The 24,653-nt window shown below is 36.4% G+C and overlaps 1 protein-coding gene across 1 annotated transcript in view; it reads left to right on the plus strand.

Annotated features, from left to right (window-relative positions):
• Positions 1-24,653, plus strand: part of FAF2 (Fas associated factor family member 2) — a 72,122-nt gene that overhangs the window by 37,963 nt on the left and 9,506 nt on the right. Inside the window, exons 2-7 of the mRNA XM_063085895.1 lie at positions 10,277-10,345; positions 18,354-18,488; positions 20,010-20,086; positions 22,577-22,715; positions 24,294-24,379; positions 24,479-24,570. Coding sequence (XP_062941965.1) covers positions 10,277-10,345; positions 18,354-18,488; positions 20,010-20,086; positions 22,577-22,715; positions 24,294-24,379; positions 24,479-24,570 — 598 coding nt within the window. The remainder of the gene's footprint in view (positions 1-10,276; positions 10,346-18,353; positions 18,489-20,009; positions 20,087-22,576; positions 22,716-24,293; positions 24,380-24,478; positions 24,571-24,653) is intronic.

A 24,653-nucleotide genomic window follows, 5' to 3' on the forward strand; every position in this document is an offset into this window, starting at 1 on the left:
TGGAATAAGTGTTAAATCAAAGAATAGATACTGGAACATGAATTTAATGAAAGATAATTTATTTGATTACTAGAAAATAATTGTAGTACTTCAGAACCTTTTAAGCAAGCTCAAGCTCATCTCATTTATACTTTGCAAATGTCTTTTTAATACATCCTTCATGTTTCTAAATAATAGCTAACCTGTATTGAGACTGTACGCTTAACCTTCACAACCCAAGGGATTAAGCGTTATTTTTATTTCGAACTTTCCAGCAAAGCTCATCCACTTATTTCATCTATTCTTAACTGCTTGGATAAAAAATATTGTGGGTTTGGGCCGGCCCCATGGCTCACTCGGGAGAGTGTGGCGCTGGTACTGCCAAGGCCGCGGGTTTGGATCCTATACAGGGATGGCTGGTGCACTCACTGGCTGAGCGTGGTGCTGACAACACCAAGCCGGGGGTTGTGATCCCCTTACCGGTCAAAAAAAAAAATATATTGTGGGTTTCATTTTGGAAATGTTCATTCATGTGGTCTTTTAATGTAAGTTCAAATATTTGCACATAAAATATCCACACCTTGTGTACTATCATTTGGGTCCACATAGTCATCAAATATTTAAGAATTTACTATGTGGGTATGGTTCTGTCTTGATTCACACAGGCCTTTTGGTTTGACATCCAGTAATGGTCTAAACCATTGGTTTCTAAGCTGATTCTAAATGAAAACTCTTCAAGGCATGTTAATAGTGTTCTTTTTAAAAAGTCCTTCCCCTATATGAAATTGTGAGGTTAAGATTTCTTTTTTTCTAAAAGTAGGATCTTACAGAGCTTTTAAAAGATTGTATTGCAAATTTCCAAAAAAAAGGGTTTGGTGTGTAACATTTTCCAGTCTTATTTGACCCCAAACGCTTTGTCCATAGAACAAAACTCAATGGAATGAGGGTTTTAATACTTAGTAAATGGTAAGTGCTGGTATTTAATTTTGAAATCAGTAATTAAATGTGAATAGTAGAGAACTGAATGTAAGAGTTTTAGTTACAGATCAGAGCCTAGCCTTAACTTCCTGAACAGACTTCAAATTCCATTTCTCCTGCCACTGTCAGAAAAGGCATACTGCCTATTGCATAAAGCAAAGCAAAACTGTGTGTGTGGTAGGAAGGAAAGAACAAAGATCCCCTAGTTTTTATTGGGTTTCTCCCTGGGAATAACTGAAAACAATACTTAAAACATTTATCCTCCATAAGCTAGAACCAACAAGCCAGTTGGAATTTAGAGAGTACGTATTTAGCTCTCAACTAAGATTTTATACCAACCCCCTGCAGCGTTTGTTAGTATAAACATGAGATATGTAAAGAGAAATACTTCTCAGGAAAGCAAAGTAATTACATCCTAGTTACCCAGTACCTATCTAAATAGTTGGATGAGACATCTGGTTGAAATACTATACTCCATCTATTGTTTGTGATACCTTCCTTAAGTCATACGTTAGCAAGAGATAGATCAGGGATCACAATATTTCAAAAGCTGGTTACACAAGTGATCAACATCCTCTTGTTTTCTGATTTAGAAGAGGAGGAAGTTAGACCAAGGCTGGAGTGGAAGAGGAGTATAGAATAGTTCACACACTCTCCCAATCTCCCCTATGTATTTTACTAGAGATTGATTGGGATTGGGGTATTTTTTTGCCGCAAAGGTAAATACTACCCTTCTCCCACTAATGCTGTCAGTCAATTACACTTTTGTGTAAATTGCAGTACTCTCCTAAATCTTTGGGAGGTCAATTCATGGTAGGGGAGTTATCTCTGAGGGGACAAGGAAGGAGGCAAAAGATGGAGCAAGGAATATTTCTCAGTAAGACAGATTTGGATGGACCTGCTCAGTGGGCCATTTGTGGTAGCAGTTGATGACATGAGACACTTGGTCCTGAGAGGTTAGAGGGAGAAGGAGGTGCCAAAGTTAATCTTTATATCCATTGCATCTATTTTGTCCAGTGCCATTTTAAGTCGCTTCAGATATCAGTAGCTCTGAATGTAAACTAGAGTTCTAAAGAGCAAGCCAGGACTGGCCGGTTATTAGCTCAGTTGGTTAGAGTGCTGCCTTATAACCCCAAGTTCATGGATTCAGATCCTTATACCAGCTGCTGAAAAAAAATTTTTTTAAATGCCTGTTTAAAGAGCAAGCTAGTTAGGAGAGATTGCAGATTTTGCTAACCTTTATTAATAAACACTGTGTACCTGAATTGGTGTGGGGGGCTTTCACATAATTCTTTTAAAGACTCAATATTCTCAACTGATAAATGGGTATGATGGCAATACCTGTCTCACGGGATTGTTGAAGAAAGTGCAGTGAAGATAGTTAGCATAGTTCTTGACACAGTGTAGGAATAAATGAGTAATAAACAGAAGTTGATTGTTAAGGTAAGGAGGAGCTAATTTATTCATTCAAAAGTTTCCTTCTGTATGCCAAGGCATTGCACTGGGTATTGGGAATATAGAAGTAAATAGGTTCTCTCCTCAAAAGAAAGTTGTTTTCTTTTAAAAAGAATTACAACCAGTTGAGTGCTAAAGAAATTACTTTGTGAGGAGCCTGAAACCTGACTGAGGTTGTTAAGGCTAACATTTTGTCTACTTCTCTGTTTTACCTCTTTCAGAAGTGCTGAGAGCCAAACATCATGTTATTGCTGAGGAAAAAATTAGTAGCAAAGCTAATGGAGTGTTTCCAGCCAAAAACTGCAATATTCTTTTTTTCTGCACAAAGCTGGCATTGCAGAACTCACACTGGCAATGAAATGGGAATGAACATTGGCTTGAGACATGCTTAGCTTTTGACTCACATTGAAACTACCCCTATCCAATGTAAATTGGAATAGTCCTTCCAAAATGCATTTTGGCACTAAGTATCGTTTGGCACTTTAAAAATATGCATATTCCTTGGCCCAGAATTTTAACTGAATCCTAAGGAAAAAATCCTAAATACAGAGATGCTCTATAAACAGAGAGATGTTCATCAAAATACTGTTTTACAACAATCACAATAGTACGTTGAACTTTAAAAAAAAAAAGAACTGGGGTTATTAGAGGTGGGAAATGGGGAGGGAGAGGGGAGTTATGGAGAAATCGGTCAGGAGTCACAAAGATTGATTATGTCTTGTAAACACAAGTATACTAATTATCCTGATTGATCACATGTTGTACACAGGTATTGATATTCAAATCTATACCCCACAAATGTGTATAATCAATTGTTTCAATTTTTAAAAACTGTCAAAAAATAAAAATATTTTTAAAATTACTATTTTAATAGTGAAAAATTGGAAAAATTTTTCCAGTCTCCAATTGGGATATTGTATGACCATTGAAATGGTTATGAAGACTAATGCATAAAGGAATATTTGATAATAAGGGTACAAAATTGTACATATCTAGGAGAGAGGAGTCTCACAGAGAAAATAGAGAATTTTCCCCAAACCTTGACTGTATGTAGTGATGTGGGAGGTGGGGTGGAAAAATTGTTTCCCAAGCTAGGAAAGAAAACACTAGAAGAGTCCTACAGAGATCAAAAGGCAAAGATGAATGGATTCTTCTCAAGATGCTTACAGTCTAGAAAAGAAAAGCAAAGACCATTAACCAGTTCCCCCTGTAATTAAAAAAAAAATTTTTTTTTAAGTATTTGGAAAGGAGATTGAATCTAAACCCTAAACCTTTCATGGAGTAGGGAATTGGAAGGACATATACTAAAGTGTAAACCATTTGTATTAATAATGATTGGGACCACAGAGAAGCACACACACACACCCCTGCACCACCACAACCCAATTCCCATTCATACAAAAACATGAGAGAAAACCCAAATAGTCAACCCTGTGTGGGTTACAAATGCAACTGTTTTCAGACAGTGCTCAATGAGTTCAGCATACTAGTCCATTTGACCATTTGGACAGATCACTAGAAGCCATCCTGCTGACTAGCACTGAGGTCAGGCAGTCTGTTTTCACATGATACATTTCACATGATGAAATAAATAAGAGTGTATTTGCTTGGCAGTGTTTCCACTTTTTCCCTGTTCTTTTTAAACACTTTTATTTTACCATAAATAAATTTTTCTCACAAAGATAAATAAAATAATTTCAACGGTTCTTCTCATTCTTAGTAAGTGACATTATCATCCCATTTGCTTAAGCTTGTGAGTTTACCTTAATATTTCTCTTCCACCCCACATATTTAATCTATCATCCATTCCTTTGGTTCTACCTCTCTCTAAAACATATGCCAAATGTATCTACTTCTTTACTTCTTCACTGCTATTACCCTAATCTAAGCCACGATTCTTTTCCCCTTAGACTTCTATATGGTCTCCTTGCTGGTGTCTTGCACTCTTTCATGCCCTCCACAATTAATTCTTCATATGCAGCTAGAATGACTTTTTAAAAAATGTACATATGGTCATGTCACTCTCACTGAATTTAGAATTAATGCTGTGATTTAGTGATTCTTAGCCCTTAGCTGTACATTAGAGTCACCTGGAAGTTCCTCTCCCCTACAGGAAAAAAATTACCACCTTCAGAGAATCTGATTAAATTGTAGGGGTGGAGGTCTAGATATCTGTAGGGTTGTTTTTGTTTTGTTTTGTTTTGTTTTTAAGTCCCCTCAAGTGCATCTGATACGCAGGTAAGATTGAGAAACACTGCTCTAGATGAATGATCTGTCCCCTGTGTACTTCTCAGACATGATCTGCCAACTTGCCAAGCTTGTTCTGCCTCAGAGGTTTCCTTCCTCCCCCAGTTATGTTTTGTTTTACTTTTTAAATAAACTTTTTATTTTAGAATAGATTTAGATTTAAAGAAAGTTGTGAATATAGTACAGAAAATTCCCGTATACCTCACACTCAGTCTTCCCAATAAACACCTTATGTTATTAGTATGGTACATTTGTCACAATTAATGAACCAATATTGATACATTACTATTAACTGAAGTCCATGCTTTATTTTGATTTTTTTAGTTTTTACCTAATGTCCTTTTTCTGTTCCAGGATCTCATGTAGGATACCACTTTACATTTAGTAGTCATGTCTTAGGTTCCTCTTGGCTATGGCAGTTTCTCAGACATTCCTTTTATTTATTTATTTATTTATTTTTTGGTGGCTGGCTGGTAAGGGGAACCAAACCTTTGACTTTTTTGTTACAATACTGCACTCTAACCAACTGAGCTAACCAGCCAGTCTCTTTTCCTTCATTTTGATGACCTTGACAGTTGTCAGGAATACTAGTCAGGTATTTTGTAGACCATCCCTCAATTGAGATTTGCCTGATGTTTTTCTCATGATTGGGCTAGGGTTATGAGTTTTTAGGAGGAAGACCACAGAGGCAAAGCACTGTTTTTATTCATGTGAAGGGTAAATAATGTTGACGTGATTTTTATCACTGTTGATGTTGACCTTGATCACCTGGCTGAGGTAGTGTTTGTGAAGTTTCTCCACTATAAAGTTAATCTTCCCCCACTCCCTTTTCCATACCATATTCTTTGGGAGAAAATCACTATGCCTAGCCCACATCAGAAAGAAGTAGGGAGTTATGCTCCACTTCCTTTAAGGTAAAGTGTCTACATAAATTATTTTGAATTCTTCTACACAGGATATTGGTCTGTTCTCCCCCTTTTACATATTCTATAATATATTTATATCATGGATGTTTGTTTTGTACTTTGGTTCATTACTACTTTATTTCTCAAATTGTTCCAGCTTTGGCCACTGGGATCTTTTTCAGTTGACTCTTGTATCTCTTTGCCATATTCCCATCATCATGAGGTTTTTTACTTTGCTTTTTTAGCACTTCCTTCTTGGCACTACAAGATTCTCATGCTCATTTTGTATATTTCCTGTCCCAGTCATAGAATCAGCTGTTTCTCCGGGAAGCCCTGGTTCCTTTTATTGGAGAGTGGTATTAGAAACCAAGATCTGGGGCTGAGCCCGTGGCGCACTCGGTAGCGTGCTGCGCTAGCAGCGCGGCGACGCTCCCGCCGCCGCGGGTTCAGATCCTATATAAGGATGATCAGTGCACTCCCTGGCTGAGCGCCGGTCACCGGAAAAAAAAAAAAAAAAAAAAAAAAAAAAAAAAAAGAAACCAAGATCTGGGCGTTAGGTGTGCTTGCTACTGGGATGTTGTTCCTTGTAGGCCCTCTTAGCTGACAGAGCATGGACCTATATGTGTGTATACTAAACTAAATTTTTCTTTATGTAACATCTGTGTCTATAGTAAGCTAAACATGAGGTGATATACATATCTTCAACTCTAATCTACTGTCACATGGATCATTCTAGCTTTCTTGGTTATCTGTAACCACCCATTTCAACAGTGGGAAAACTAGCTTCCACCATCTATGAGGGTACTTCAAAAAAGTTCATGGAAAAATAGAGTTAAAAGATAACATGAATCTTTCCGTGAACTTTTGAAGTACCTTCGTATTTACTTAATTGCTCAATTTCAGTATACAAATACAGCTATAGTGGCTTCAAAATTAACATATACTCCCATGAGAAGCAATTTTGTCAGCTAGAGGACAGTGCTTATGTGCACTTCCTTTTAGTCTTACAGACTACTCATTTCCAGTTATGTAGGTCATCACCTTTTTCCCCCCACTTCCTTCAGTGAGGTTGTTTCATATATTTGTAATACAATTGGATTTTTTCATCGTAGTCTGTATTCCCCCCAGGGATCCTCTGACCTTCTAAATAATATTTAAAATTTACATACATTAAGGTTCACTCTGCTATAAAGTTCTGTGGGCTTTGATAAATGCATAATGTCACGTATCCACCTATCTCACAGTTTTTGCATTCCTTTCTGCCTGGAATCACATTTTGAGAATACTCATGGTTGGTCCCTTATCTTTCATTCAGATCTCTGCTCAAATGTTATCTCCTTGGGGTGGCCTTCCTTGAGCACCCAATCTAAAGGAATCTCCTAGAATAAAATGAAAATTTTGTTCATTTATTTTCAGTGGGGTATGGGGGTGTGGTCAGTCTCCCTCTCTTAGCATATAGATTTAATGAAAGCAGGGACTATATCTTTATCCTGGATATCTAGAATACTGGGTCAATGAATATATGTTGATGTATGAATGTATAATCCTGTCCTGGGTGTGTCCCGCATTGCATTTCCTTGTGCATGGTTTTAACACTGATCAGTAGTGATTGCAAGCAGACTTGTTTAGTTGAGATTCCAGCTCCCCCTGCTTCATGCTTTGCAAAAGGGTTTTGCTTGCAAATTAGGTTAAGTATTTCAGTATATTGAAGATGTGCAAATACTCTGATTGTTTTCTCCTATAATATTTATAAGCCTTCTTAAAGAAGTTATTTTAATAAGGGTCTTACAAGTTCTGTTTCTACTTAGAACTGTACATTAATACCATGGATTTCCCAGCCTGGCTGTACATTAAAATTAGCTGAAGATCTTTTAAAAAAAAATTCTACTAATTTGTATTTTAACAACCAGCCTGGCTTGTGGTCAGAATATTTGGAGTTTAAAAACTGCACTGTATTTATGTATAGTGAGGTTTTGTGATAATGTATAGAAGCTTATACAAAAAGTCTTTTTTACTTGGGCTAACTTTCTACAACTGTCTAAGCCCTTAGTATGTGCTAGGTACTAGCGAATAATGTAGATACCACAGACACTGTTCTCAAGGAACGTACACATTCTCAGAAAGCAATAAAATGAATGTAAATAATAATAATAGAAGTTAGAAAACAAGGCTGGCTGGTTAGCTCAGTTGGTCACAGCGTAGTGCTGATATCACCAAAGTCCAGGGTTTGATTCCTGTACTGGCCAGTCACCAGAAAAAAAAAAAGAAGAAGAAGGTAGAAAACAATAGGCACATAAGAGAGGTAGAAAACAATTTTGACATTTAAAGGAGGGAGTGGTCACTGGTACCTGAGAAGAAGGTAAGATTAGAGGCCAGTTCTTAAAGAGAATCCACAGTAAGAAAGAGGAACCTGGATATCACAGTCCCCTAGTGGGCTGTAATGTAGGAAATTGAAAGTTAATTGGGGACTATTACAAGCCAAAAGGCAATAGTCAAAATGAGAACAGGCCTGGAACGGTCAGGAACTAAAATCCAGATTGTCCGAGCTGTCAAAGCAAATGGTTCTTAACAGTTATAGAGTTCTTAACAGAGCTTTTCAACTTCAGTATTGACAATTTTACAGTATTTTATTTATATGTTCTTTTGGGTTTTTTGCTGCTGGCTGGTATGAGAATTTGAACCCAGGACCTTAGTGTTAAAAAGCTGAACTCTAACCAACTGAGCTGACCAGCCAGCCTTTAAACTATTTTAAACATTGAAAAAATTTTATTAGAAAGTTTATGTACTACTTGTGTAATTTTTAAAAATAAACAATTGCATACCTAAAAAATCCAAACTTCAGCTTTTGGATTTTGTTTTTTAAGCTCTGGAAAGGATAGCCAGTCCAAATTAAACCCCTCATGTTGCACATAAGAGAAGTTAAATTCGGAGTTAAAATGTCCCTCTCCATGGTCACAGGGTGCAGAATTAAGGCAAGAATTTCAGTCTTCTGACTCATGAATTTATACTACCACATTCTTGTCACGTTGAGATCAATCTCTTTGTCTCAGCAGCTTGCTAGCTGTTTGTTGAGAGGAGTTTCTTGAGGATAGGGACTATATCTTATTCATCTTTATATTCCTTATATAGACATAGTAAGTAATATACAGAATAGGCATGCAATAGACATTTGTTGAATGAGAGGATGAGTGGATTTGGCTTTTGTATTGAGCCTTGAAGGAAGGCTAAGGTTTAGCTCTGTAGAAATTTTGGTCATGAAATGTACACATGAACTGTTAGATTTGCTGAGTATTAGACACTTGAAGGGAGATAATAAGAAAATAACCTAGAAAGCCAGGTTGAGGCCACCTACCTTATAGAAACACTTGAATGCCAGGCTAAGGATTTTGGAATTTGCTATCCAGTCAACTGAAAGGTTTTGAGCAGAGGAGTAACTCACACAAAAAAATAAATGGAGGAAGAGTCAAAATAAGGGAGAGAAATTAAATTATTAACAGTTTACTCGAGGCGTTATGAAAGCTCGATTAAAGATTCTGGCTGTGGGAATGGAAGTGTGGTTACAGATGTAAGGTAAAATAGAAAATGAACTATCAGCACTTGATTACTGATGAAGTGTGGAGTTCCAGGGGTAGAGTACTCAAAGATGAGGTTGATATTTTGGAGGGTGGTGGTGGTGGTAACAGATACAGTGTTTTTAAATGATGGCCTTGAAATACTGGTGGCACATCTAGGTGGAAATGCTGAATAGGCTATTGGAAATGTGCTGCTAAACTTTAGAAGAGGTGGCAGGTCCAGAGATTAAATTAGGAGTCGTATGCAGAAAGGGTAAATTGAAGGTTGAGGATGGAATGAGATTTCCAGGGAGGTAGCTGGAGAGAGACAAAAATCAAATACACATCCTTAGGGAAATTCCTGCACTTAAAGGGATGGAAGATCCTCTTCTGGTTTAAAACTCTTGTAGAAGAGGCAGAGAACGAGCTTTGGTCAGAGACAAGGTGAAAACTGAGAACAATCTGAGGAGAAAGGGATGGGAAAAATACTTGTCATAGGAAAATATCTGAATTATAGACTCTTAATTTTTTAAAAATAATTTTATTTGGTTTCTTAATTCTTTTGCTTTTAATTTAATTTAATTTTATTTTATTTTTTGGCAGTTGGCCTGTACAGGGATCTGAACCCTTGACCGTGGTGTTATCAGCACCATGCTCTACCGAGAGAGCTAACCAGCCAGCCCCAGACTCTTAATAAAAAGTGTTCATGTTATAAGCTAAGTTATATACCAATAGATAAAATGACATGTTAATGAAAGACATGACATTAAAGACATGATACTTTACAGAAAAGTGACATTATGTCATTATGTATTATGAACAGAATAGTTTAACATTAAAGAATATTTTGCTAGACCCAAAGGTTGAAGAAATCTTTAACTTTAAACTTGACAGGAGAATATGACTTTTAATCAATATTCCTCTTAATTAAAAGCCTTTGAGTTTTAAAAGGAATTATTTATTCTATTAGTCTAGAATAGTTAGCTGACCTAATAAATTCTGAGTCAGTGAAGTTTTACCATACTTTAACATCTACCTTCAACACTTTTTAGTGTATTTTTCTACAAGTATTCATTACTTAATGAATTAGAGGTAAAAATACCCACATATGTACTATTGGTTTTTCCCTAAGTAACTTTTTGTTTTTATCCTTCTTTTCAGGATCTGACTGGCATAGAATCTATGGATCAATGTCGCCATACCTTGGAACAGCATAACTGGAACATAGAGGTACAATAGGATTCATCCTGAGCTTATTTGCTGTGGTCTATTAAAGAATGAAAATCATATTTTTCCATAGGAAGAATCTTTTTCCTCAATAAGTATTTTTTTTTTTTTCCCCATAATTACAAGTCTTTAGTCTTTAAAAATAAAGGTGTGGGAAAGGTAGAGAATGTGATGAAAGTTTATAAAATCAGGAAAACTGCTGACCAAATCCCTCAGTGTAGTGCCCCCACCCTTTATTTTTCCTTAATGACTCTTTGGGAAAATTATTGGGTTTTGTATAATTAGTTTTTAACCAGATAACTAATGTGAACCTTCTTATTACATGTTTTATAGTTTATTCTTTTGCGTTTTCTAGGTAGTCATGTCATCTGTAGTTACATGATTTTTTTCAGTATATGCATCTTTTGTTTCTTTTACTTGACCATTGAATTATCTAAAACTTTAGAACAGTGTTAGTTAATAACGGTAATAGCCAACATCTTGTCCTCACTGTAATGCCTCTGATGTTTTATTATCAAGTATGATGTTGGTTGTTGCTTTAAAATAGATCTACTAGTATGTAAGCTCCATGAGAGCAGAGGATTGTTTGTTTTTTTTTTTCTGTTTTGTTAACTGCTGTATCCCCAGCATGTAACACTGCATCTGGTACCATCATAAACTCTAAAAAAAGATCTGTTGTCTTTTCTTCTGTTCTTAGTTTATATCAAGATTGAATGTTGAATTTTATCAAATGCTCTTTTGATCTCTCAAATAACTATGTTTTAATTATGGTATGTTATTTGAATAGGGTGCTGGATTTCTGAAAACATATTTCTATGTGATGCTTAGTTGTTCAGCACATAGTTTTGCCATATTTCTATGTGATGCTTAGTTAGTTGTTCAGCACATAGTTTTGAGCAATTAAATTCAAGACTCTGGCATTATACCAGTGAACAAGAGTAAGTCCTGACTCTTTCTGGAGCTTAATTTAGATAATTTCAGTTTGTAATAAATGACAAGTAAGATGAGTGTTGGAAATGTAACAGAGGATCTGGGGAATTATTGTAAATAGGGTGGTTGGTAATGTTGCTTTTGCCTCCCACGGATTTGTCATTCCTTTTTCCCTGGGTGACGGAGCCACAAAGAATTACTCAAAGCCCATGTCTTCTGAGCAGTGAGAAGCCCCGAAGGGGTTAATCTCCCAGAACCCTCAAGAGAGGCATTCCTTCCATTTGGGAAATTAACCACGAATTGGTGTTCTCTTCCCACATTTACTCTCCAGACCGGGAAGTTACAGGAAGAGAACACAGATGGGGTTATAGTTTAACAATATAGGCTGGTAACATTCAGTAAAACAAGCAAGGTGACATTCCATAATGCAGTTTGCAAGAGTCGATCCACCAACAAAAGCTTGATCTTAGCAAGCATCGTCTCTCCCCACACAATTTCCCAGTATCTTTACATATCAGTCAGTAAATTGTCCTTTAGCCAGAAACCTTGCTGTGTTACAATTCTTTATCTTACAACAGGGACGATAGCCTGGGGAAAATTTCCTGTCTTTTGCAAGGTCAACATTTTAAATGTACTTTTAAGAAGTTAGGCTAAACCTGAAACTACAGGGAACTAGACTCTGTGAAATATATTTGCTTTATAAATGTAAGTATACTCCACAAGGGTAAGACCTCTCTGAGAAGGTTACATTTGAGCCAGCACCTGAATGATGAAGAGGAATGATGAATGTGAACATTTTGGGAGAAATGCATTTTGGACAGAAGGAATGGTGTTGCTCTGCATGATATTGTGCTTTCCTTGTTAGATTTTGATTTCAAGCATTTGTTGCCTTCATAAAATGATGCACTTGATAAAATGAATTGAGAAGCTTAAAAAACATAGGAATTCCTTAAAGATTTTAAACAAAGCATCTGAAAACATGTTTCTGCCCGTTCTTTCTTAACTTTTTCCAGTTTCCCCCCATAATTTATAATGTTTTCTATGACTTTCTTGATATGTTTTCTTAGAAAATGCTCTTTTCTTTGAGATTTCAAGTTTTTTAGCATAGAGCTATACAAAGCATATCTTGAGCTCTCTGTATCTGAGCTATTCTAATTATTATAATATTTATTTTCTCTTTTTACAATTGAGATTTGCTGGAGACTGGTTTATTTAATTGTTTTGCTTATAAAAATCTCTTATATTTGTCTTTTTCTGTTTTCTTAGAAAATAACTTTAATACATTTTCACACTTTTTTAGATTTATGTTCATTTCTTTAACATCTCAATTTCTTACACCTTGATCAATTTATTTGTACTCTTTCTTGCCCTTAAGACTGTGAATTTTCTTCTGAAAACATTTTAAAATTTGATTTTCTTCTTTGGCCCAAGAGTTATTTAGAAACATATTTAGAATTCCTAGTAGTTTGCTTTTTGTTTTTGTTTATCCTTTTCATATTAATCTTTCATTTTATTTCATATAGGTATCTATTAAAGTCTCGGTGATTTAATGTTTCATTAACATTGTAAAATGTATGTACATATATAAGGGTACTTCAAAAAGTTCATGGAAAAATATTTTTGTGTTTCTTTTGTTGTTGTTTTGGCAGCTGGCCAGTAAGGGGATCTGAACCAATGACATACAACTCCATGTTTTAACCAACTAAGCTAACTGGCCAGCCCCATAACCTGGTATTTTTTTAATTAAATATTTCAACATATGGAAAAATATTGAGATAGAGGGGACAACGAGGTACCTGTCATCCAGTTCCTGAAAGCCAAACATTTTGCAATACTTATTTCAAATTGTTTTTAAAAACGTGGGTAAGATGGAAACCTCCTATGAAGTTGCTTGCCTGTCGTTTCCCCCACCTTCTCTCTCTCTTTTCCTTCTTTCCTGGAAGTGACCTCTGTTGACACTTAAGTGTTTGTCAGGGTGTGTTCTTTGTGGGATAAAGGTTTGGTGTCTGTATTGAATAAACTCATTAAACCTGCAATTAAAATTTGCTATTTTTTTTTTTCTGTTTATTTGATGAGCCTACTTGACATAATGACTTGGATGCGGTTTTACTTTATTTCCCAGTGGTAATTTCTTTATTTTTTTCTGATTACAAAAACAATGTATGTCTGTGAAAAAATTTAAAACACAAGAGTTTATGAAATTGGAAATGAAAGTTCTTGACAATCAATACTTTCTTGAAATAACCAGATTTGATATTTTAGTATATTACACTTCCTTCCAGACTTTCTTACATATATAACCCTGCTTAGGTAGTTGTCAGTAATATTTATACACCTTTCTGATATTATTAACAAGCACATCAAGAGAACATTTTTTGTACATGCTGTGGAAAAAGCAGTACATGATGCAAATGAAATACACTAGTAAATTCTGTGTCTATTTTGGGAGGCGTCACTTTCTTTTATATAGTTTGACACACTTTTATTTGACACATACAGACAGCTGGCTGTTAGAACTTTCTTATAATAATACCTTTTGTTAATATCAGATGATGTTATTTGCTTAGAATTCTAATTTGGTTTCTTAATATTGCTGCCCCTACCTTACTTATTTTTGGTTTGGAATTATCTGGTATAATGCATCAACATCCTTTAACATGAAATAACTTATAGTATTACAAGTATTGTAAGTATTACAAGCTTGGTTGCAAAAATACCCATGCACACACGCACCTGCATAGGCAAAGGATTCCAAGAAGAATAAAGAAGAAAATGATCACCTTTAATCCTACCACCTCATGGATAGTTAGTGTTATATTTTGGTGTGTGTCTTTTTGGACTTTTTCTGCTTGTTTATATGACTATATAGATTTATATAGAAATTTCTTCTTATACAAATGTGATTATGCTGTATTTATAGTTTTTTTCACCTTAGTCTATGTTAGTAACTCATGAAAATAATACATAAAGTATGTAAAAATTATTTTAGTTTTAAGAAACTTCAAAGAAAGCCTAAAATGAAATATGAAAAAAATCCCACCCAAATCACTTTGCTACTATTATCTCTCAGTACTACTCCCCCAATGTAGCCATATTAACTTTCTTTTAGTTCCTTCCACATTTTTTTATGCCTATCTAAAAAATATATGTATGTATATTTTCTCCCATATACACCAGAGGCTTCTCCCAAATAAACCAGATGTTCTCAAACTTTTTGATCTTAGAATTTCTTTGTACTCCTAAGAATTATTGATGCCTTCCAAAGAGCTTCTATTTATATGGGTTATAATCTATTGATATTTATTATCATATTACAAATTAAAACTGATAAAAATTCTTAAAGTTTATTCATTTTAAAAATGTATTGCATGTTAACAAAAATAACATTTTTATGAAAAATAACTGTGAATCTCTGTAATGTCTGACTTAATAGAAGACAACTGGACTTTCACATCTGCTTTTGCCTTTAGTTTATTTTGATATGTATGTAGTTTTTTGATTATTTTTTGGCAACTGGCCAGTGCAGGGATCCAGACCCGTGACCTTGGTGTTACAAGGCTGTGCTCTAACCAACTTAGCTAACCTGCCAGCCCCCGATATGTAGTTTTAGTTGAAGTATGTGAAGAAAATCCAGCTTCATTCAGATATGTAGTTGGAAATGGGAGAAGTATTTCAACAGCTTTTTTTTTAGGTAACTCTGGATATTCTTTGATACTATGGTAGTTTCTTAAAAGTTAGTTGTAATATGGAATTTAAAACTATATCAGTGAACTTTTCATTTTCTATTATATTAAAATCTATTGGTCTGTCTTGCACTTTGAAAGAATCTTCTACCAATGCATGATTTTGTAACTTCATGCATTGGTTATTTGGAAAATATTGGTTCACTGAAACAATACTGGTCATACAAATGTTGACACATTTTACTATATGATATAATTTTCTAGTAGCACCATCAAATGCATCAGAGAAGCCTTTAAGTATTGGGAAGCTGTTAAGCTTACAGTGGCAAATACAAGTTTAACAAAATTCTAATTTTTGCTTGAAAGCTCTAATTTTATAATTGGCACCAAGCACTATCAGATGTGGTTTTCAAATAACAACTTTCTTGATACATAATTCACGTACTAAGCAATTCACCCATTTAAAATGTGAAATTCAATGGTTTTTAATATATTCAGTTTAGTATGTTCAGTGGTTTTTAGTATATTTGCACAGCCATCACTACAATCAATTTTAAAACATTTTCCCCAAAATATTGTAGAATGTTTAGAACATTACCCCACCAAGAAACCCTATACCCTTTAGCTATTACCCTTCTACTTCTACATCTCCCACCTCTAAACACAACCATTAGTCTACCTTCTGATTTCCTTATCCCGGACTTTCATATGAATGGAATCATATAGCATGTAGTCTTTTGTGACTAGCTTCCTTTCATTAACTTAATGTTTTCAAGGTTCATCATGTTATGGCATGTATCAATACTTCATTCCTTTTTATTATCAAATAATATTCCCTTGTATGGATATACCATATCTTATTCTATTCAGGCTGCTGTAACAAAATACCATTAACAGGATGGCAACAAATTCATTTCTCACTGTTCTGGAGGCTGGGAAGTCCAAGATCAAGGTGCCAGCAGATTCAGTTTCTAGTGAGGGCCCACTCTCTGGTTTATGGATGGTGCCTTTTAGTTGTGTCCTCACATGATGGAAGAGAGAAAGCAGCTCTCTGCAGCCTCTTTTATAAGGGCACTAATCCCATTCATGAAGGTTTTGCCCACAAGACCTAATCACTTCCCAAAGGCTTGACTTTCTAACACCATCACATTGATGATTAGGTTTCAACATAGGAATTTTGGGGGGACACAAACATGCAGACCATAGCACCCCACAGTGTCTTTAGCCATCCATCAGTTGAGAGACATTTAGATTGTTTCCACTTTGGGCTATTATCAGTAATGTCACAATGAACATTAGTGTCCTCATTTTTGTGTGGATGTATCTTTTCATTTCTCTTGGGTATATACCTAGCAGTGGATTATATACCTAGTAGTGCTGAGTCTATGATTAACCTTTTGAAGAACTGTCAGACTGTTTTCAAAGTGATTACACCATTTTACATTCCCTACAGTAGTGTATGAAGATCCCAATTCTCCATGCCCTTGCCAACATTTGTTAATATCTCTCTTTTCAATTATAGCCATCTTGTTGGATGTGAATTATTTCATTATGGTTTTGACGTGCATTTCCCTAATGACTGAAATGATGTTGAGCATCTTTTCCATTTCTTTTGTGTTCTTTTTATATGCTGGACTAGACCTCCATCAGATATATATTTGCAAATATTTTTTCCCATTTGGTGAGTTGTATTTTTACTTTCTTGATAGTATCCTTTGATACACCAACTTTTTCATTTTGATGAAGTCCGGTCTATCTGTTTTTTAAATTTGTTGCTTGTGCTTTTGGTGTCATATCCAAGACACCATTGCCTAGTCCAAGGTCATGAAGGTTTACACCCTTGTTTCCTTTTTAAGAGTTTTATAATTTCAGCTCTTACGTCTAGGTCTTTGATGTGTTTTGAGTTAATTTTTGTGTATAGTGCGATTTAGGAGTTTAACTTTTGTTTTTGCATCTGGATATCCAGTTATCCCAGCACCATTTGTTGAAAGATTATTCTTTCTTCATTGAATTTTAAAACTAGGGGACTACCTGGAATTAGTCCCCTAGTTTTAAAAACCGCAAAGTTTAGAGCCAGCTATGAAGTTTAAAGGGCATGTAACCCTTCCAAAAACCACATTCACTTCTGACACCAACTTTAAGTACAAAGAGTTCTAAAAACGACCCTCAGATCTGATAGTTCACTTGAAGAACTCACTGAAAGCTGTTATACTCATGGTTACAGTTTATTACAGGGAACAGATACAGATTAAAACCAACTAAAGGAAGAGACACATAGAGCAAAGTCTCTCACAAGTTTCCAAACATGAAGCTTGTTTATTCCTCTCCCGTAGAGTCAGGACACATTATGCTCCTGGCACATCTGTGTGACAAGTATGGATGAAGTATTGCCAACCAGAGAAGCTCTGGTTGAAGCACTGAAACCTGAGTTTCACTGTCCAGAATTTTTATTCAGGCTTCATTACATAGACATGATTGATTTCATTAGTTGCCCACATGGCTGAACTCAGTCTCCAAGTCAACTGAGACTGAGTTACCCAAAGTCCCTATCATAAATCACATAGCTGATCTATCTGGCAAGGCCAGCCTTCACCCTAAGACTATTGGGTATGGCAGCTCCTAAACCTTGTAACAAAGACACTCCTATCAGGTATGACATAGATTTAACTCCCAGATGCCAAAGGCAAAAGGCCAGACATCTCTTTGGGTAAGGCTAAATGTTTTACTGCACTGGGACAAATGTCCATTTTCAGGGGCAGAGTTAAGGGAATAAGGTTTTTTGTTTTTTTGTTTTTCTGAAAATCAGCTGTCTTCCAATAATCATATTAGGATATTTATGTATGGCCATCGCTTTAAATTTTCAGATTAACTCTGAGAAATATTATTCTTTCATTTTGCACATGAGGAAACTGAGACTCATAAGTTAAGCAGCTTTTTGAGTGATGGAGCTAAGATTGAGATGGCAGTTTCTCTACTCCAGTGCCCTCTATCAGACACCACTCATCAAGACTGCTCCATTGCACAACTCCAGGGGCACTGTCCATGTTGTATTCTCTGTGGACGACTTTTCTTGGGATTATACCAGTGAAGCACCTTATATCCCAGCCACCCTAAATAATATATACCATCTAAATAAAAAGCAGTATGTTTGCTGCATAAATGAAGCTTCCAGGCAGGTTCCCTGGTCTCCTCTACCATGCATGAATTCTCGAGCCATCACCCCACATTGCCTCCCAGTACAGCAGGGTAAAGGGTCCTTGAAGATACACTCCTTGGATGACCTTTTAGTGTATTAATGATCATCCTGTTTTGAAACACCAAGCAATAATTGCCTCATCTCTTCTTCTGGGTTGATTTGAGCATCACTGAAACTCTTGCTACTATATTTTCCTTCTCAGGCTGCTGTACAGGACAGACTAAATGAGCAAGAGGGTGTACCAAGTGTTTTCAACCCGCCTCCATCCCGACCCCTGCAGGTTAATACAGCTGACCACAGGATCTACAGCTATGTCGTCTCAAGACCGCAACCAAGGGCAAGTTATTTTGTACTGAAATTTCCCCCTTTTTTATTTTATAAGTGTATTCACTTGGTTATATTGATCTCTGTATAATAGAAGCAAAGGAAATATTCAGAATGTAAACCTGTTAGGTAGACCTGGCTCCTTGGTAGATTTAGTCTATATTATCATTTTGCCTTGATTTCTTAATGAATTGATATAGAAACTATCCATTTTCTGTTCTTTACTAGTTTGGAGAGTGTTTTCTATGCCTTGTTTTGAGTACATGGGTAGGTTTATTTACACGACTAAATGTTTAAGAAGTCTCCCACTTTTAAGTTAGAATTTATTTACCGAGTTCTTTGTTGCTACAATTTACTTAATTTTAATCTACTTTTGAGGAAGTACTTGGAATCTTTGTGGGGGCCTTGACCGCATCTTTGAAATTGGTCTTAAAGTTCTGTAGCAAGGTGATTAACTGAGATTTAACAAGCATTTAAGAGTGTTCAGATAACCTGGTATTTTGCTGTTGGGGATTCAGAGATGAATAAAAAGCCAGTCTTCTCATTTCACATTCAGTTTCTCGCAGTCCAGTTAGAGAAATCAGATTTGTATACTAATAATGAACTCTGAAGGACTTCTTGGAGTTTTCCTTTCTTATCCTTGGGGTTGTATTCACCTCTTATATTTGCATTTAGAATCCTAAGAGAGCACTTTCTTTAACCATGCAGCAGTTACAATTTACTCCATCATAATACCTTTTTGTGCAGTACTTGTTATTTTAGAAATGGGGTTTCTAATTAGTCATTTTGGGGCATTCTGAAGGAGAAGGGCACAGATTTCTAGAGCAATTGTACAGCTCAAAGAGTAGTTCTGTATATGCCCAGTGTTTCCTCAGCTTGCTTTGGTCTTGACTTGGTGTTTGGGACCCTAATGTCAGCCATGAGGCTCCAGAGCTCCCTGGCCATAGACACAGAAAGGGTCCCAGGTTAACACAATATAATGTCTAAGAAATGCTTTGTAAACTGTAAAGTCCTGTATGTATACTAGTTAATAATTAATAACAGCAGTAATAATCAATATTGTTAATAAATAGCATTATTACTAAGATTAGCAGCTACATGGGGATTTATCATTGTGGTTAAATTTATTATTTATATACAGATGTCCAAGGTAGTAATAATGGTTATCTTTCTTGCTATTTTTATATACTGTATTTTGATGTAGAAATCTGAAAAGGAAAGAATGAATATTTATCATCTGGGGATATGAACTTCCAATTGAATTTGGCAACTAATATAAGTTAGCTGCAGAAAAAGTATTAAAGCAGATTTAATACAAAAATTACGTGAGAAAAAGAAAAACAATAATATTAGATGAAATGAGATCAAAGGCAGTATCATTTAAGAAGGATGAGGTGGCCAGGAAGAGGAAACTGTATTACAGAGGGAGAAGTTACGTGGAAGGACAGAAAAGAGTGTAAAAATCTTAACTAGCCATTTTGTAAAGTACTAGAGATTGAGAGAATGGTCTCTAACTTTGTTTTTGGAATTTCAGGGACTGCTTGGATGGGGTTATTACTTGATAATGCTTCCATTCCGGTTTACCTATTACACAATACTTGATATATTTAGGTATGTACCTCTGTGTTTATGTATTAGTAGCAACAGGGTAGACTTTGGTGCTGAAACTTGAATCAGAATAAGTTTTGTGCTCTATCAATTTTGACTTGCCAGTTTGTTATCAGATTGAATACTCTTCCTGAACTATCTTTTAATATAGTATAAAAGTATTTTGAATTGTTCAGACTTAAGGGCAGGAGTTATGAAATGAAATTGTTTTAAATTAGTCTTGCCTATTGTTTGCAAGGATCAATCTGCCTACATTTATTGTTCCCCACCACCATGTTTGTCACCTCTACATTCCCTAGTTAATCTCCACACCCTTTCCTTTCTAACCACCATTATCTCCTAGCTTCACACTCCTTAGAACTTTTACCCTAAACCACTTCTCCATCTGACTACTGACAATCTCAACAAATTCCCTTGCTCTAAGATTACCCACTTTGTGCTAGATTCCTCCCACAATAATTGTACCTGTCTAGACACTCCTTCTGTACATTTTACTCTTCCCTGGCAACCCCGAGGTTGCTGACACTGGAACTCTTTTATATATACACCCACTTGCTTCTTACCTTCACCTGCTAGCTTTGTTCATGTACCATTCAAAGAGCTCATCATTGGAAACTACATAGGCTCTAAGACTAGAAAATGTTGAGTGGGGCCCAACTTCCTCACACATCAGGTTTGGGTTATCTAGTCTAGAGCCACACTTAGGCTTGGTTAGAAACTAAAATGTTTATGGGCATCCAGGTCAGCAGATGGAGCTAGATTATGTGGTCTGGGCCTTACATACAAGGCAACCTGTACCTCCCTTCAAATATGGTGGGGCAGGGAGCAAGGCTGGAGGTGAGGACCCAGCTGCAGAAGTGCAAGTATCGGATAATACTTTTTTTTACCTTGGCACCTTGGTGTTTTATGAGACTGCCTGCTTAATGGCTTCCTTGCTTTAGCAAAGTTCTTAATGGTTACCAATTAACTATTTTAGTACTCTTTCCATCCCTATTTTATTTACAAATGGGCATGTGAAAACTTTAAAAATCATAATGTAGACTGAGTTGACCTTTCTATTTTTTAAAAAAGCTGATTGCCCAGAGTTGTGTAGGCCATGGGAATATGTTGTAATGAGAAACAAAAAAGTTAAAGCCTTTATCCATTCATCAAAATTTGAAAACTTTAAGGAGATAATCCTAAAATACTTCAGAGAAAGTAGTCAAAGCATCAGTCTTCTGAAGGACTTCTAATCACTGCCCCACACACATAACTTCTTACATTTTGTGTTTTTAATTTGCTCTGGAATGATAGTGCCGGTGAATTTTATTTGATTACTCAGGAGAAATTCCAAGTGGAGTTGTATATACACAGGGAATTTGTTGAGGGGGTAAGGTATTGGCTCAAGATTTGGTAAGGAAAGTGTCCTAACCTAGTCACCTTTTCTGTGCTGAAAATTCTTCAAGAAAATGAATATTGTTTGCTTTTCTTAGGAAAATATGCATGGCATGTGTTACTAATTTTAATGCAGCTGTATCATCCAAGCAACTTGTTTAATGTTATGTACCACGTTGGCCTCTGCCCCATTGCCTTCTGTGGAAATCCAAGGGAAAAATAAATGGTGCTATACAAATATAATAGGATGGATTCTTTAGAAACAGATGTGTGGTAGCATCAGGTAATGCATCCTTAACTTTACAATAGCTACCAGTACTCCACATCTGCCCATGTACTCTGGGTTACTCTTAATAACTTCCTGCATGGATGCCATCAACCATAAATCATCAAGTGAAATGTACTTGCCCCCCCTTTGAAAAGCATGTAAATCATGACTACAAGTTCAGGTTTGAAGTTCCTATCTATAATTTGAATAGCTTGCGAGTAAGAACTAAAACTTTGAAATCCCAGGAGAACAAAAAGGAGAGGGAGAGGCAAGTAGGACAACCAGAAAGAGATCTCTGTTTGAGAGCAGTGCTGTCTAATAGAACTTCCTGTGATGATGGAAATGTTCTGTATCTGCACTGTTCAATATGGAAGCCACTAACCAAAAGTGTCTAGTGTGACTAAGGAACTGAATTTTTAATTGTATTTCATTTAATAAAATTAAATTTAGAATAGCCACATGTGGCTAGTGGCAGCTGTATTACACAGTGACATTCTAGAGAGTCTTGGGGCATAGCCTGACCCATGATCTTTTTGAGTATTGTGTCTTCCTTTTCCAACCCTTCTAGCCCTAAATTTTTCTTTAAGAAGCACTCAGGATATGTTTAGGCCAGTGTTAGAAAGTATAATCCTAGTAGTTTGCATTCTTCTCAAACAGGCACTGGAACAACACTGCTGCTTTGCAGCTGTTGAGCCAGACTCTACTCTCAGGTTTGATGGTCTGCTCGTAGACCATTTGACTCCTTTTGCTGCCATGCCTCTGGCTCTGTTATAGGAATATGTACAAAATGGCCCACTCCATGTGCACTACAGTAAGCTGGATTTATGTAATATTTATTCCTTCTTCCCCAGGTTTGCTCTTCGTTTTATACGGCCTGACCCTCGCAGCCGGGTCACTGACCCTGTTGGGGACATTGTTTCATTTATGCACTCTTTTGAAGAGAAATATGGGAGGGCACACCCTGTCTTCTACCAGGGAACGTACAGCCAGGTCAGTGCCACAAACAATATAGGTACCAAATTACATCTGATATGATTCTATCCTCAAAGGAAAGTGTAGCCTAGCACTGAACATGTCATTCTTTTTCTTAAAAACCTCAAATCGTTCTTTACTGCTTACAAAAAAAAAGACCAAACTCTTTAGCAGGGCCCCTCTTGATCTAACCCCAACCTTCTTTTGAGGCCTTTTCTGCATAACTTGTTTCCCCATACTATAGGTTCCAGCTAAACCATTTCCCTGAACATGCTCTGTACTTTCCTACTCCTGTGCCTTTGCTTTTGCTGGAATGCCTTCCTCATATTTTTGCTAATTGTAATCTTGCCCATCCTTCAACCAACTCATGTCACCCCCCTCTTATAACAATTTCTGATTGTTGTGCCCTATCCTGCTCTACCTTGCGATCTAAACTATTAATCTTTCCTTGTGTTCTTTCATAGTTTTTTTTAAGTTTATATTTATTTCACATTCTTTCTTATATTATAGTTATTTGTGTTCATTTCTCATCTTCTCTATTAGACTGTAAGCCTCTTGAAAGCAAAGCCTAAATCTTCTTTGATTCCTCACAGAGTTGAATAAGGGAATTGACCATAGACTCAATCACACATCTCATTCAACCTAAGGCACACAGACTTTTGACTGTCTCCTCTCGGGGGAGGAAAAATTAGAGTTCTGTGGGTACTAGGCATATCTCTAGTTTGCCAGAGAAAAATATAGAATGAACACCGTATCAAAATGCAAAAGGGTGGTTCTATTCTGCAACTTCCAGGATTCCTGAATATATCTGGAGAAAGAAAAATGCTTACTGTTGCTTCCTGCTTTGATTTTCCCACATCTGCTTTTTCTCATAGTCAGTCTCCTCACTGGCTGCTGCCACCTTACTCAACAAACATTGCTGTACACCTGGAACTGTGCTCAGTGCTAGAGATACAGAAATGAATAAGATGAGCACCTCTCATATACCCTTTTTGCTATGATCCTGAGGGTGGACCACCATTGGCCTTTCAGGAAATCTTAAGTGAAGTGTGCTCAGGAGCATGCACATGCAACAGCACACATAGAAGTCTTGGACACTAGCCTTGTCTTTGAAAATCTTGAGAATGCCTTTAGGTCCCACAGTCCCTCACTCCTGCTTGGAATGTAGCCTGGGAGCAGGCTCATCTTCGCAGTTATTTTTTAGTTACAAGGATGTTGTAGCTGTGAAGTTGCAAAATTCTCACCTCACTTTCTACATGGTCAGATTCTCCTGTTTTTTCTTCCTTTAGACTGTGGGAACAGCTGACTTTCCTCTGATTCGTTGGGAGCCTGTATTTGTCAGCCTGTTTACTCTCATGTGCCTGATTCAATTTAAATTCTAACAACACTAAAACCTTTTCATTAAAGCTTGTTAGCATGGACTAATGCCAGGGGTGTGAAGGTAGGATGTTAGGAATTTTCTAGTTTCTTGCTCACCTTTTTTCCTTATTTCTCTTGTTATTCCTAAATATGTAGCTGTATCTATAGGACCCTTAGCCTGATTAAAATCTCAATGCACAGTATTCATAATAATTAGTGATCTTCTGTTTCTCACAGGCACTTAACGATGCAAAGCGGGAGCTTCGCTTTCTTTTGGTGTATCTTCATGGAGATGATCACCAGGACTCTGATGAGTTCTGTCGGTAGGTAGATTGATAGTTTTCTTTCTCTTTTCTGACCCTTTGTGCTGACAATTTGTAGTCAGTGAGTAGTTCTCATGTCCTTTTCATCCCTTTCCACAGCAACACACTCTGTGCGCCAGAAGTTATTTCACTAATAAATACTAGAATGCTCTTCTGGGCATGCTCTACAAACAAACCTGAGGGATATAGGGGTAAGTTGTGTTTCTTTTGCCTCATTGAGATTGTCAGAGTATCTTTGGAATGGTCTGGAAAAACATGCTACGCCATTTGTTAC

The sequence above is a fragment of the Cynocephalus volans genome, chromosome 2 (genome assembly GCF_027409185.1).
Source record: "Cynocephalus volans isolate mCynVol1 chromosome 2, mCynVol1.pri, whole genome shotgun sequence".
NCBI classification, from domain to species: domain Eukaryota; kingdom Metazoa; phylum Chordata; class Mammalia; order Dermoptera; family Cynocephalidae; genus Cynocephalus; species Cynocephalus volans.